General features: G+C 42.5%; 1 protein-coding gene across 2 annotated transcripts; it reads left to right on the top strand.

Moving 5' to 3' along the window:
• Positions 1–413: 413 nt before the first annotated feature.
• Positions 414–15,976, top strand: LOC118367865 (zinc finger MYM-type protein 1-like). Of its 2 annotated transcripts, none has more exons than XM_035751565.2 (3): positions 414–698; positions 12,606–15,268; positions 15,410–15,976. In XM_035751565.2, the coding sequence occupies exons 2-3, from the start codon at positions 12,692–12,694 to the stop codon at positions 15,410–15,412; spliced, it is 2,580 nt and encodes an 859-aa protein (XP_035607458.1). In that variant the 5' UTR covers positions 414–698; positions 12,606–12,691; the 3' UTR covers positions 15,413–15,976. The 2 variants fall into 2 exon arrangements, with proteins under 2 accessions (XP_035607458.1, XP_035607459.1); XM_035751566.1 differs by lacking the exon at positions 414–698 and adding an exon at positions 764–919.
• Positions 15,977–16,004: the final 28 nt, after the last annotated feature.

Here is a 16,004-nt window from a genome sequence, read left to right as displayed (position 1 = left end):
TCTGCCTATGGAGAATCAGGACAGTAAATGAAAGGGTATGCTCCATCTTCTTTACAACAGGTGCTTTAACCTTACAATAACTATCTTCTTGCTATTACAATGACCACAATTCGTCCTTGATTAATAAGATTAGAGTCCAGAGCTGGCATAGCGACAAAAAATTGCTGATACAAAACTGATACTTTTGGCGAAAATTAATATTTATTTAAGAATACACACCAATCAACAGCCTCTATTTGTTTTTGCATATAATCGAGGGGCCATTGTTTGATTGGTCAGGTACCGATTACGTTTTAACTGCAGAAAAGCTAAGCTTGTCTATTATGTTGACAAGATAGTCAAGTGACCGCTCAAGCAATGGAAATACATGTCCCCCCTCAATGAAGGAAGACAGGCGGGACCATTCTAGCCAATCGGGGCAGATAAACTTGGGCACAACAGGCAGTACAAAGCCGTTTTTCTCCGAGCTGCCGCAATGCCACGTGCAACCACTTATATCCGTACATTTGTAACAACCTAAACATTACGAAACTTATATTTGATTAAAAAAATCATCACGGAATTCGACACTCATAGAACTCCATACAACAAAACATCTCGCGGATAGATTTGAATGAGAGTAAAGCCTCTCGCTTCGCCTCTTCCTCTGTAAGGAAACGCATAATTCTTCCGGAGTAGCGAAACTTTATTTTCTATTCGTGAGTATTTTTTACGAGAAACAAACTTGTTCCTCTCATGGTTAATATCTTTACAATCAGTATTTGGTGGGTGATATTTAGTCGTCAAGAGTAGTAAAGTCGCTTACATGGTCTACAATCGAGCTAATCTTGCTAGCTAACGTTAGCCAGGCGAAGAGAGTCCATGTCTGACCCAGAAAGATATGCAACCTAGCTAACTTAACTAACCTCCCAATTATATGGTAAAAATGTATGATGTTTTCAAATGCTCTCCTCTGCATGTTAAACCTATGATTTGCGACGGTACAGAAACTCGGTGCTACTGTCTTTGATAGTAGTATGTCAATGTGTCCTCACACCAATAGAACCTAGCGGTCAAACTGGGAAATGGTTCAAATCGTTTTTCCACCATACATTTTTTCCCATAGGGAATTGAATAAACACTTCAAATAAGGGCTGTGTTTCGTGGAAGCTTACCCTGGCATGACGTTTTGATAACTATGTAAATCTCTTTTGGACAATGTGACCTTTATCAATATATTCAGCTCTATTTACTATCAGATCCAAAAATGGCTAATTAGTCCAAGTAGATATGCAAGACTACACATTTAATTTTGGAGGGGGTAAATATATTGGTAAAAGTCACCTTGTCCAAGAGAGATTCACATTGTTATCAAAACGTCACGCCAGGGTTAAACTACATGAAACAAAGCCTATATATGAATTTTCTAAAATCCCCAATGGGGAAAAATGTATGGTGGAAAAACAATTGGAACCATTTCCTTGTTTGACTGCTAGGTTTTATGGGTATTATGACTTGTACTGTGATGATAATGTTGTGCAATTAAGGTATGTCGAAAACAAAACCATAAGTCTGTTTACTAAGGCAGAATTGTGTTTCCACCAGCCTAGTATTTTGTTTACTCTGTAGTATCTACAGTTGAAGTCAGAAGTTTACATACACCTTGTAAGCCAAATACATTTAAACTCAGTTTTTCACAATTCCTGACATTTAATCCTAGTAAAAATCCCTGTCATAGGTCAGTTATGATCACCACTTTATTTTAAGAATGTGAAATGTCAGAATAATAGTAGAGCAAATTATTTCTTTCAGCTTTCTTTTCTTTCATCACATTCCCAGTGGGTCAGAAGTTTATATACACTCAGTTAGTATTTGGTAGCATTGCCTTTACATTGTTTAACTTTGGTCAAACTTTTCGGGTAGCCTTCCACAAGCTTCCCACAATAAGTTGGGTGAATTTTGTCCCATTCCTCCTGACAGAGCTGGTGTAACCGAGTCAGGTTTGTAGGTCTCCTTGCTCGCACACGCTTTTTCAGTTCTGCCCACAGATTTTCAATAGGATTGAGGTCAGGGCTTTGTGATGGCCACTCCAATACCTTGACTTTGTTGTCCTTAAGCCATTTTGCCACAACTTTGGAAGTATGCTTGTCCATTTGGAAGACCCATTTGCGACCAAGCTTTAACTTCCTGACTGATCTCTTGAGATGTTGCTTCAATATATCCACACAATTTTCCTCCCTCATGATGCCATCTCTTTTGTGAAGTGCACTAGTTCCTACTGCAGCAAAGCACCCCCATTATTGCCAAACAGTTCTATTTTTGTTACATCAGACCAGAGGACATTTCTCCAGTGTAATCTTTGTCCCCATGTGCAGTTGCAATCCGTAGTCTGGCTTTTTTTATGGCGGTTTTGGAGCATTGGCTCCTTCCTTGCTGAGCAGCCTTTCAGGTTATGTCGATATTGGACTCATTTTACTGTGGATATAGATACTTTTGTACCTGTTTCCTCCAGCATCTTCAAATCAAAGTTTATTTGTCATGTGCACTGAATACAACAGGTGTTAGACCTTACAGTGAAATGCTTACTTACAGGCGGCTCTAACCAACAGTGCAAAAAAAGGTATTAGGTGAACAATGGGTAAGTAAAGAAATAAAACAACAGTAAAAAGACAGGCTATATACAGTAGCGAGGCTATATACAGACACTGGTTAGTCAGGCTGATTGAGATAGTATATACATATAGATATGGTTAAAGTGACTATGCATATATGATGAACAGAGAGTAGCAGTAGCGTAAAAGAGGGGTGGGTGGCGGGACACAATGCAGATAGCCCAGTTAGCCAATGTGCGGGAGCAGTGGTTGGTCAGCCCAATTGAGGTAGTATGTACATGAATGTATAGTTAAAGTGACTATGCATATATGATAAACAGAGAGTAGCAGCAGTGTAAAAGAGAGGTTGGGGGGCACACAATGCAAGTAGTCCGGGTAGCCATTTGATTAACTGTTCAGGAGTCTTAAGGCTTGGGGGTAAAAACGTTTGAGAATTCCTTTTGTCCTAGACTTGGTACTCCAGTACAGCTTGCCATGTAGTAGTAGAGAGAACAGACTGTATATGACTGGGGTGTCTGGGGTGTTTGACAATTTCTAGGGCCTTCCTCTGACACCCCCTGGTGTAGAGGTCCTAGATGGCAGGCAGCTTAGCCCCAGTGATGTACTGGGCCGTACGCACTACCCTCTGTAGTGCCTTGCTGTCAGAGACCGAGCATTTGCCGTACCAGGCAGTGAATCAACTCTCGATGTTGCAGCTGTAGAACCTTTTGAGGATCTCAGGACCCATGCCAAATATTTGTAGTTTCCCGAGGGGGAATAGACATTGTCGTGCCCCCTTCACGACTGTCTTGGTGTGTTTGGACCATTCTTGTTTGTTGTTGATGTGGACACCAAGGAACTTGAAGCTCTCAACCTGCTCCACTACAGCCCCGTCGATGAGAATGGGGGCATGCTCGGTCCTCCTCTTCCTGTAGTCCACAATCATCTCCTTAGTCTTGGTTACGTTGAGGGATAGGTTGTTATTCTGGCACCACCGGCCAGGTCTCTGACCTCCCTATAGGCTGTCTCGTCGTTGTCTGTGATCAGGCCTACTACTGTTGTGTCATCTGCAAACTTAATGATGGTGTTGGAGTCATGCCTGGCCACGCAATCGTGGGTGAACAGGGAGTACAGGAGGGGACTGAGCACGCACCCCTGGGGAGCTCCAGTTTTGAGGATCAGCATGGCAGATGTGTTGCTACCTACCCTCACCACCTGGGGGTGGCCCGTCAGGAAGTCCAGGATCCAGTTGCAGAGGGAGGTGTTTAGTCCCGAGATCCTTAGTTTAGTGATGAGCTTTGAGGGTACTATGGTGTTGAATGCTGAGCTGTAGTCAATGAATAGCATTCTCACATAAGTGTTCCTTTTGTCCTGGTGGGAAAGGGCAGTGTGGAGTGCAATAGAGAGCATCATCTGTGGATCTGTTTGGGCGGTATGCAAATTGGAGTGGGTCTAGGGTTTCTGGGATAATGGTGTTGGTGTGAGCCATTACCAACCTTTCAAAGCACTCCATGGCTACGGATGTGAGTGCTACGGGTTTGTAGTCATTTAGGCAGGTTGCCTTTGTGTTCTTGGGCACATGGACTATGGTGGTCTGCTTGAAACATGTTGGTATTACAGACCCAATCAGGGACATGTTGAAAATGTAAGTGAAGACACCTGCCAGTTGGTCAACACATGCACGGAGCACACGTCCTGGTAATCCGTCTGGCCCCGCAGCCTTGTGTATGTTGACCTGTTTAAAGGTCTTACTCACGTCGGCTCCGGAGAGCGTGGTCACACAGTTGTCAGGAACAGCTGATGCTCTCATGCATGCCTCAGTGTTGCTTGCCTTGAAACAAGAAGTGATTTAGCTCGTCTGGTAGGCTCGTGTCACTGGTTAGCTCGCGTCTGTACTTCCCTTTTGTAGTATGTAATAGTTTGCAAGCCCTGCCACACAAGATGAGCGTTGGAGCCGGTGTAGTACGATTCAATCTTAGCCCTGTATTGATGATTTGCCTGTTTGATGGTTTGTCGCAGGGCATAGTAGGATTTCTTGTAAGCTTCCAGGTTAAAGTCCCGCACCTTGAAAGCGGCAGCTCTACCCTTTAGCTCAGTGCGAATGTTGCCTGTTATCCATTGCTTCTGGTTGGGGTATGTACAGTGAGGGGGGCGAAAGTATTTGATCCCCTGCTGATTTTGTACGTTTGCCCACTGACACCTGTCCACAGAAGCAATCAATCAGATTCCAAATTCTCCACCATGGTCAAGACCAAAGCGCTCTCCAATGATGTCAGGGACAAGATTGTAGACCTACACAAGTCTGGAATGGGCTACAAGACCATCACCAAGCAGCTTGGTGAGAAGGTGAGAACAGTTGGTGCGATTGTTCGCAAATGGAAGAAACACAAAAGAACTGTCAATCTCCCTCGGCCTGGGGCTCCATATGCAAGATCTCACCCCGTGGAGTTGCAATGATCATGAGAACGGTAAGGAATCAGCCCAGAACTACACGGGAGGATCTTGTCAATGATCTCAAGGCAGCTGTGACCATAGTCACCAAGAAAACAATTGGTTACACACTACGCCGTGAAGGACTGATATCCTGCAAAGCCCCCAAGGTCACCCTGCTCAAGAAAGCACATATACATGCCCGTCTGAAGTTTGCCAATGAACATCTGAATGATTCAGAAGACAACTGGGTGAAAGTGTTGTGGTCAGATGAGACCAAAATGGAGCTCTTTGGCCTCAACTCTCTGTGTTTGGAGGAGGTGGAATGCTGCCTATGTGCCCAAGAACACCATCCCCACCGTCAAACATTGAGGTGGAAACATTATGATTTGGGGGTGTTTTTCTGCTAAAGGAACAGGACAACTTCACCGCATCAAAGGGATGATGGACGGGGCCATGTACCGTCAAATCTTGGGTGAGAACCTCCTTCCCTCAGCCAGAGCATTGAAAATGGGTCGTGGATGGGTATTCCAGCATGACAATGACCCAAAACACATGGCCAAGGCAACAAAGGAGTGGCTCAAGAAGAAGCACATTAAGGTCCTAGTGTGGCCTAGCCAGTCTCCAGACCTTAATCCCGTAGAAAATCTGTGGAGGGAGCTGAAGGTTCGAGTTGCCAAACGTCAGCCTCGAAACCTTAATGACTTGGAGAAGATCCCTCCTGAGATGTGTGCAAACCTGGTGGCCAACTAAAAGAAACGTCTGACTTCTGTGATTGCCAACAAGGGTTTTGCCTCCAAGTACTAAGTCAGGTTCTGCAGAGGGGTCAAATACAGTGGGGCAAAAAGTATTTAGTCAGCCACCAATTGTGCAAGTTCTCCCACTTAAAAATATGAGAGGCCTGTAATTGTCATCATAGGTACACTTCAACTATGACAGACAAAATGAGAAAAAATCCAGAAAATCACATTGTATGATTTTAATGAATTTATTTGCAAATTATGGTGGAAAATAAGTATTTGGTCATCTACAAACAAGCAAGATTTCTGGCTCTCACAGACCTGTAACTTCTTCTTTAAGAGGCTCCTCTGTCCTCCACTCGTTACCTGTATTAATGGCACCTGTTTGAACTTGTTATCAGTATAAAAGACACCTGTCCACAACCTCAAACAGTCACTCTCCAAACTCCACTATGGCCAAGACCAAAGAGCTGTCAAAAGACACCAGAAACAAAATTGTAGACCTGCACCAGGCTGGGAAGACTGAATCTGCAATAGGTAAGCAGCTTGGTTTGAAGAAATCAACTGTGGGAGCAATTATTAGGAAATGGAAGACATACAAGACCACTGATAATCTCCCTCGGCCTGGGGCTCCACGCAAGATCTCACCCCGTGGGGTCAAAATGATCACAAGAACGGTGAGAAAAAATCCCAGAACCACACGGGGGGACCTAGTGAATGACCTGCAGAGAGCTGGGACCAAAGAAACAAAGCCTACCATCAGTAACACACTACGCCGCCAGGGACTCAAATCCTGCAGTGCCAGACGTGTCCCCCTGCTTAAGCCAGTACATGTCCAGGCCCGTCTGATGTTTGCTAGAGAGCATTTGGATGATCCAGAAGAAGATTGGGAGAATGTAATATGGTCAGATGAAACCAAAATAGAACCTTTTGGTAAAAACTCAGCTTGTCGTGTTTGGAGGACAAAGAATTCTGAGTTGAATTCAAAGAACACCATACCTACTGTGAAGCATGGGGGTGGAAACCATGCTTTGGGGCTGTTTTTTTGAAAAGGGACCAGGACGACTGATCCGTGTAAAGGAAAGAATGAATGGGGCTATGTAGTGAGATTTTGAGTGAAACCTCCTTCCATCAGCAAGGGCATTGAAGATGAAACGTGGCTGGGTCTTTCAGCATGACAACGATCCCAAACGCACCGCCCGGGCAACGAAGGAGTGGCTTCGTAAGAAGCATTTCAAGGTCCTGGAGTGGCCTAGCCAGTCTCCAGATCTCAACCCCATAGAAAATCTTTGGAGGGAGTTGAAAGTCCGTGTTGCCCAGCAACAGCCCCAAAACATCACTGCTCTAGAGGAGATCTGCATGGAGGAATGGGCCAAAATACCAGCAACAGTGTGTGAAAACCCTGAAGACTTACAGAAAACATTTGATCTCTGTCATTGCCAACAAAGAGTATATAACAAAGTATTAAGAAACTTTTGTTATTGACCAAATACTTATTTTCCACCATAATTTGCAAATAAATTCATAAAAAATCCTACAATGTGATTTTCTGGATTTGCTTTTCTTATTTTGTCTGTCATAGTTGAAGTGTACCTATGATGAAAATTACAGGCCTCATATTTTTAAGTGGGAGAACTTGCACAATTGGTGACTGACTAAATACTTTTTTGCCCCACTACTTATTTCCCTCCATTAAAATGCAAATCAGTTTTTAACATTTTTGACGTGTTTTTCTGGATTGTTTTGTTATTCTGTCTCTCACTGTTCAAATAAACCTACAATTAAAATTATAGACTGATAATTTCTTTGTCAGTGGGCAAACGTACAAAGTCAGCAGGGGATCAAATACTTTTTTCCTTCACTATACGTACAGTCACTGTGGGGACGACGTTCTCGATTGACTTATTGATAAAGCCAGTGACTGATGTGGTGTACTCCTCAATGCCATTGGAAGAATCCCGGAACATATTCCATTCTGTGATAGCAAAACAGTCCTGTAGTTTAGCATCTGCTTCGTCTGACAATTTTTTAATAGACCAAGTCACTGGTGCTTCCTGCTTTAATTTCTGCTTGTAAGCAGGAATTAGGAGGATAGAGTTGTGGTCGGATTTACCAAATGGAGGGCGAGGGAGAGCTTTGTACGCGTCTCTGTGTGTGGCGTACAGGTGAGCTAGAATTCTTTCCCCTCTGGGTGCACCTTTTAACATGATGATAGAAATTTGGTAGAACTGATTTGTTTCCCTGCATTAAAGTCCCCAGCCACCAGGAGCACCACCTCTGGGTGAGCAGTTTCCTGTTTGCTTATTTCCTTATACAGCTGACTGAGTGCGTTCTTAGTGCCAGCATCCGTCTGTGGTGGTAAATAAACAGCCATGAAGAGTAGAGCTGAAAACTCTCTAGGCAACTAGTGTGGCCTGCAATTTATCACAATATACTCTACTTCAGGTGAGAAAAATCTAGATACTTCCTTAGATTTTGTGCACCAGCTGTTATTTACAAACATAGGATATTACAGTTTTTGACAGAACGCGTCTCCTTCCTGAGCGGTATAACGACTGCGTGGTCCCATGGTGTTTATACTTGCGTACTATTGTTTGTTCAGATGAACGTAGTGCCTTCAGGCGTTTGGAAATTGCTCCCAAGGATGAACCAGACTTGTGGAGGTCCACCATTTTTTTCTGAGGTCTTGGCTGATTTCTTTTGATTTTCCCATGATGTCAAGCAAAGAGGCACTGAGTTTGATGGTAGGCCTTGAAATACATCAAATGAAATACTGAAATGATGTCAATGAACCTTTCAGGAGCTTCTAAAGCCATTACATAATTTTCTGGAATTTTCCAAGTTGTTTAAAGGCACAGTCAACTCAGTGTATGTAAACTTCTGACCCACTGGAATTGTGATACAGTGAATTATAAGTGAAATGATCTGTCTGTAAACAATTGTTTGAAAAATTACTTGTGTCATGCACAAAGTAGATGTCCTTAACGACTTGCCAAATCTATAGTTTACCACAAGAAATTTGTGGAGTGGTTGAAAAACAAGATTTAATGACTCCAACCTAAGTGTATGTAAACTTCCGACTTCAACTGTATCTTGCTTGCCCTTGACCATGACTCTCAGTTCAGTTCCATTCCATCTAAGCTATATATATATATATATATATATATATATATATATATATACACACACACGCACACAAAGAGTGCCTTCAGAAAGTATTCATACCCCTTAACTTATTCCACATTTATTGTGGTACAGCCTGAATTCAAAATGGATTAAATCATTTTTTTCCCTCACCCATCTACACACAATACCTTAGAATGACAAAGTGAAAGTGTTTTTCGAAATGTTTGTAAATGTATTGAAAATTAACACCAGAAATATAATTTACATAAATATTCACTTCCCTGAGTAAATAGTTTGTAGAAGCACCTTTGGCTGTGATTACAGAGTCATTTTTGTAAGTCTCTGAGAGCTTTGCATACCTGGATTGTACAATATTTTGCCATTATTCTTAAAGGTTTTCAAACTCTGTCATGTTGATTGGTTATCATTGTTAGACAGCCATTTTCAAGACTTGCCATAGATTTTCAAAACTAACTAGGCCACTCTGGAACATTCAATGTCGTTTTGGTAGGAAACTCTAGTGTAGATTAGGCCTTGTGTTTTAGGTTATTGTCCCGCTGAAAGATACATTTGGCTCCTAATGTCTGTTAGAAAGCAGTCTGAACCAGGTTCTCCTCTAGGATTTTGCCTGTGCTTATAGCTGTATTATGTTTATAATCCCCCAAAAACTCCCTACTCCTTGCAGATGACAAGCATGCCCATAACATGAGCAGCCACCACCATGCTTGAAAATATGAGGAGTGGTACTCAGCGACGTTGGATATGTCCCAAACATAAACTCAGGAGAAAAAAAACGTCCTCTCACTGTCAACTGTGTTTATTTCAGCGAACTTAACATGTGTAAATATTTGTATGAACATAAGTTTCAACAACTGAGACATAAACTGAACATGTGCCACAGACATGTGACTAACAGAAATTGAATAATGTGTCCCTGAACAAAGTGGCGGGTCAAAATCAAAAGTAAGTTAGTATCTGGTGTGGACACCAACTGCATTAAGTACTGCAGTGCATCTCCTCATGGACTGCACCAAATTTGCCAGTTCTTGCTGTGAGATGTTACCCCACTCTTCCACCAAGGCACCTGCAAGTTCCCTGACATTTCTGGGGGGAATGGCCCTAGGCCTCACTCTCCAATCCAATAGGTCCCAGAAGTGCTCAATGGGATTGAGATCTGGGCTCTTCGCTGGCCATGGCAGAACGCTGACATTCATGTCTTGCAGGAAATCACGCACAGAACGAGCAGTGTGGCTGGTGGCATTGTCATGCTGGAGGGTCAAATTAGGATGAGCCTGCGGGAAGGGTACCACATGAGGGAGGAGGATTTCTTCCCTGTAACGCACAGCATTGAGATTGCCTGCAATGACAACAAGCTCATGTTGTGACACACCATGACGGACCCTCCACCTCCAAATCGATCCCGCTCCAGAGTACAGGCCTCAGCGTAACGCTCATTCCTTTGACGATAAATGCAAATCCGACCATCACCCCTGGTGAGACAAAACCGTGACTCGTCAGTGAAGAGCACATTTTTCCAGTCCTGTCTGGTCCAGTGACGGTGGGTTTGTGCCCATCGGCAACATTGTTGCCGGTGATGTCTGGTGAGGACAGGTCTGGTGAGGACCTGCCTTACAACAGGCCTACAAGCCCTCAGTCCATCTCAGGCTATTGTGGACAATCTGAGCACTGATGGAGGGATTGTGTGTTCATGGTGTAACTCGGGCAGTTGTTGTTGCCATCCTGTATCTGTCCCCCAGGTGTGATGTTCGGATGTACGAATCCTGTGCAGGTGTTGTTATACGTGGTCTGCCACTGCGAGGACGTTCAGCTGCCCGTCCTGTCTCCCTGTTGCGCTGTCTTAGGCGTCTCACAGTACGGACATGGCAATTTATTGCCCTGGCAACATCTGCAGTCCTCATGCCTCCTTGCAGAATGCCTAAGGCACGTTCACGCAGATGAGCAGGGACCCTGGGCATCTTTTCTTTGGTGTTTATCAGAGTCAGTAGAAAGGCCTCTTTAGTGTCCTAAGATTTCATAACTGTGACCTTAATTGCCTACCGTCTGTAAGCTGTTAGTGTCTTAACGACCGTTCCACAGGTGCATGTTCATTAATTGTTTATGGTTAATTGAAAAAGCATGGGAATCAGTGTTTGAAACCTTTACAATGAAGATCTGTGAATTTATTTGGATTTTTACGAATTATCTTTGAAAGACAGGGTCCTGAAAAAAGGATGTTCCTTTTTTTGCTGAGTTTATAATGCTTTCTATTCAGGACAAAAAGTATATTTCTTTGTCATATTTTTTGCAGTATTACTTAAGTATTACTTGCAAACAGGGTGCATGTTTTGGAATATTTTTAATCTGTACAGGCTTCATTCCTTTCACTCTGTCATTTAGGTTAGTATTGTGGAGTAACCACAATGTTGTTGATCCATCCATTAAACTCAGCAGCTGTTTTAAAGTCATTGGCCTCATGGTGAAATCCCTGAGCAGCTTCCTTCCTCTCTGGCAACTGAGTTTGAAAGGACGCCTGAATCTTTGTATTGATACACCTTCCAAAGCCTAATTAATAACTTCACCATGCTCAAAGGGATATTCAGCATCTGCTTTTTTTTAAATATTTTTTTTACGCCTACCAATTGGTGCCCTTCTTTGCGAGGCATTGGAAAACCTTGCTGGTCGTTGTGGTTGAATCTATGCTTGAAATTCATTACTCGATTGAGGGACCTTACAGGCAACTGTATGTGTGGGGTACAGAGATGGAGTAGTTATTCAAAAATCATGTTAACTACTATTATTGAACACGGAATGAGTCCATGCAACTTATGTGATTTGTTAAGCATATTTTCACTCTTAAACTTATTTAGGCTTGCAATAACAAAAGGGGTTGAATATTTATTGACTCAAGACATTTCAGCTTTTTTTAAATTAATAATTTAAATCTACAAAACAAAATCCACTTTGACATTATGGGGTAGTGTGTGTAGATTGACACAATCTCAATTCAATCAATAAAAAATGTAGTCTGTAACACAACAAAATGTGGCATAGGTAAAGGAGTGTGAGTACCTTCTGAATGCACTTTATATGACTCTGCATTACACAAAAATAGTCATTTGACTAAAGTGTCTTGTGTAGTTTTTGTTAAGAGCAGTGACGCTCGGCCTGAACATTTTGACACGCATCACTTGCGGTACGGTTTTGGAAGCATAAGGACCTTATCTTTCATATTGGCGAGAAATAATTTTTTAAAAACAGATTAAATTGATACACACCTTTTTATAGGGTTAGGGTTCCCCACACGGCCTTATTTCCATGTTACAGCGCTTGTTTATGAAAGACAGCCTGTGCTAATTAGCTTACAGTAAGTGTATATTTTGCATTTGTGAAATTATTTTGATGTGAGATGAAAGTAGAGGGATTTATGTTTCTAGAACCGTACTGCAATTTAAGAATCAATTCACATTTATGAGTATTTGACTGTTTTTTGAATTCCAGAGCCAATTCACCCTTTAAACAACATGTAAGGTCCATCGACTAAAGAGTAACGTTGCTAGCTATTTATTCACCCATGGATTAGCTATGTAAAAATGCATGTTGTAACCAAATGCTCTCCTTAGTATGTACCAGCCTGTTTGTTTTACTTTGTGGTGTTGGATAAGATGATTGTCATGCTGATTCCTAACCTGGTGTCTCTGCAAGGGTGATGTTTATTCAAATCAAGTCTTTTTTTCCACAGAATGCAAATGAAGAGGAAGGTGTAGACAATAACCAATCGACAAGATTAAGATCAAACCTGGGAAAAAGCAACTCAATAAAACCAAGATGACTAGAAGTCATCGTGACCACATCAAAACGGATTGTGAAACACAGTCAGATGATGTTGACTCCAGTAGAGAAGATTCAGACATTGGCCAAGCCCACTCTCTCAGCAGTAATGGGTTTACTTTCAACATCATCCAAATCAAAGAGGAGGAAACAGACTTTGACGTGCATGAAACAAGTGAGGAACATAACGGAATTAGATCAAATTGCCACTTGGATTCTAGAGCACTCCACCAGGATTCTGGAACCATCAAAACCAAGACTGAAACAGATTCTGTTTACATTAGCCAGGGAACGACAGAAATTAAGACTGAGCATGATTCTGAAATCAGAGGGGTTAAGACGGAAACTAAAGTGTACGCCCCCTCACACAGCTGCCCCCACTGCAGTTGCATGTTCCACACACCACAGCAGCTACTTGTCCACATCTGCCAGGTTGCGAATTCTGACAACATTGTGGATTTTTTGTTGAAGACCCCGTTTCATTCTTTGGAGTCCACAGAAAAGGTGCGAATTAAAACAGAGGGTCGACCTCTGCCTGAAATCAAGTACATAAGGAAGGATGACAAAGTGAGGAGGGCGTTCAATACCAACTGGTATAAAAAGTATCAATGGCTAACAGGTAGTCTTTCATCAAGCCGCTTGTATTGCTGGCCTTGTCTGCTCTTTGGAACGTTTGAGCCTTGGGCTAAAGGGGGGTTCAGTGACCTGAAGAACATTGACCGTTCAGCTAAACGGCATGACGAAAGCCGGGAGCATCTCAACTCCTACGCGAAACTCAAGCTTTTGGGACAGCCGAGTCATTGTACCAATCACTCACTCAATGAAGGCCTGCGTATTCAAGCTGCGCAACACAACGAAAAGGTCAGAAGAAACAGGGATGTTCTCAAACGCCTCATTGATAGCATTGCATTCTTAGGCATGCAAGAGTTGGCTTTTAGGGGGCACGATGAGACGGAAAGTTCCGCTAACAAAGGCAACTTCAGGGAATTGGCAGAGGTAATCGCGCGGTATGATGCTTTACTTGCTCAGCATATGGAATCTTCAACTGTGTTCACTGGAATGTCAAGAACTATTCAGAATGACTTGATAACTGCTATCGCATCATCAATTAGAAGTGAGATTAAAAGCGAGGTTGACGCTGCTCCATTTTTCTCATGGCAAATGGATGAAACTACAGACCATTCGCAGTTGTCTGTCATTGTCAGATATGTGGATGATCGGGGATGTGTCCAGGAGCGTTTCTTGGGCTACTTTGATGTGTCAGCTGGGCGAGATGCACAGTCTGTGTTTGATCTAGTGAATTCGGAGATGTCAGAGTTTAACTTTGTGGAGAAACTAGTCGCTCAAACATATGATGGCGCTGCTGTAATGGCTTCTGATTTAAATGGTCTGCAAGCAAAAGTAAGAGCTGTAGCTCCGAGCGCCACCTTTGTGCATTGCTATGCACATCCCCTCAACTCCGTATTAAGCCAGAGCGTGAAGTCTATGCCCAAGACCAAGGTTTTCTTTGCCACACTGGGTGGCTTCGCAACTTTTTTTTGTAAGTCCACCAATAGAATGCTGCTAGAAAAGGCCGCTTGTGCAAGTTTGCCAAAAAACACACCAACACATTGGAATTTCACGTCCAGAGCCGTTAACACGGTGGCAAAAAACTTTGAGCATCTGTTGGACACATTCACAAGTATCACAGAGCATCCTAACATGGATGATGACACGATTTTCGATGCAAATGGGTTCAAGACACAGCTGGAAGATTTTCATTTTATTTTTTTACTTCTCACCTTTGAATATATATTTGCTTGCACCGATGTGGTTTTTGACAGTGTGCAACAGAATGCCATGGATGTAGAATTTTGTAAGAGGAGGATTGAGAATCTTTTACTCAAGATAGAGGAGCACAAATCTGAAGAAGAATTTAGTGCTATATATCAGAAGGCTTCGAACATGACAGATGATCCAGAGTTGATGCACAGAAGGAAGCGGAGGCAGGGCACTCAGGATGTACTGCAGACGTACAAATCTCTGTATGATTCAATCCATGACAACATCAAGACACAAATAGCACAGAGGTTCCAAAGCCTGGACAGCAGGAGATACATGGAGTTGTTAGATGATGAGAAATTTGAGTCATTCCGGAGTGAATTCCCTGCAAATGCAATGGAAAGCCTGTCCCAGAGCTATGGATGTTTTTTTAACATGGAAAAACTGAAAAATGAGCTGCAAGTGTTCTACTGTGGTGAGGAGCTTCAAGGGAACAGTCGGAAACTGTGTGACAGAATCTTGCATTTCAAGGGGTGTGGATTGAATGAAGTGATGCCTGAGGTGTACCGGCTCATGTGCCTAGTTGCAACTATAGGGGCAACGTCAGCGGGCGTGGAGAGCAGATTCTCTCGTCTGAAGAGGCTGAAAAGCTACACAAAGAACACTATGGGACAAGAGCGACTCAAGAACCTGGCAATCCTATCCATAGAAAGGAGAATTCTTAAATCATTGCAGAAGAATCCTCACTGGTATGAGAGGGTCATTGACCAGTTTGCCAACCAGACTATGAGAAGAATGGACTTTATATTCAAGGTAACATTAATTTAAACTTTTTTTTTTTAAATTGTGCTCTTTTTTTTATTGCATCCATATGTGTAATAGATTGTATATTTCTGTAAATAGTTTTTTTTTTTTTTGGCCCAACTGTGTTTTGAATTGGTTTGCTTCCAACAGTGATTGAGACCGGATGGTGGAAACTCCCTGAACTACTGAGATGGAGTAAAAGATCCCGTGATGCCAGTAATGTATTAAAAGCAGCGTATAGCTCCTGTTTGTAAGCATGTGCACATGTCCACATCCTCTCATTCTTCCTCTGGAGACCTCAACCCTTCTCATGCACTGCAGTCTGCGTTGACTAAAGCTGTCAATGTCATCGAAAGATATCAAACAAACTGACTGCTGCTGCTGCTACTAAAGAACATTCAAACGTAAACTATTTTGCTGAATGCCTATTTTCCTTTTCTAGTTTATATGCCTTTTGGACCCTGCACCCAAATACTTATTTGAACTGTTGAGTTGAGCATGGTTCTTGATTTTGTGTTGTGTTGTATTTTATAGTTATTATGGATCCCCATTAGCTACTCTTCCTGGAGTCCAGCAAAATTAAGGCAGTTATAACATTTTTGTAGTTGATTAACAAGGGAAAAGTGATGCACAGATGATGGTTGTATATGCCTGACTTACTGCCAGGGGATGACAAAAGTGACAATGATTGCTGTGAATAAAGTATGTGAAAGAGGACACGTTTGGTAATTGCACATTAGACATG

The sequence above is a fragment of the Oncorhynchus keta genome, chromosome 34, assembly GCF_023373465.1.
Source record: "Oncorhynchus keta strain PuntledgeMale-10-30-2019 chromosome 34, Oket_V2, whole genome shotgun sequence".
NCBI classification, from domain to species: Eukaryota; Metazoa; Chordata; class Actinopteri; order Salmoniformes; family Salmonidae; genus Oncorhynchus; species Oncorhynchus keta.
The sequence above is the reverse complement of the archived record's forward strand: the minus strand, read 5'-3'. Positions and strand labels throughout refer to the sequence as shown.

Coding starts and splice junctions, on each gene's coding strand:
- LOC118367865 (XM_035751565.2), top strand. CDS start 12,692: ATGACTAGAAGTCATCGTGACCACATCAAAACGGATTGTGAAACACAG.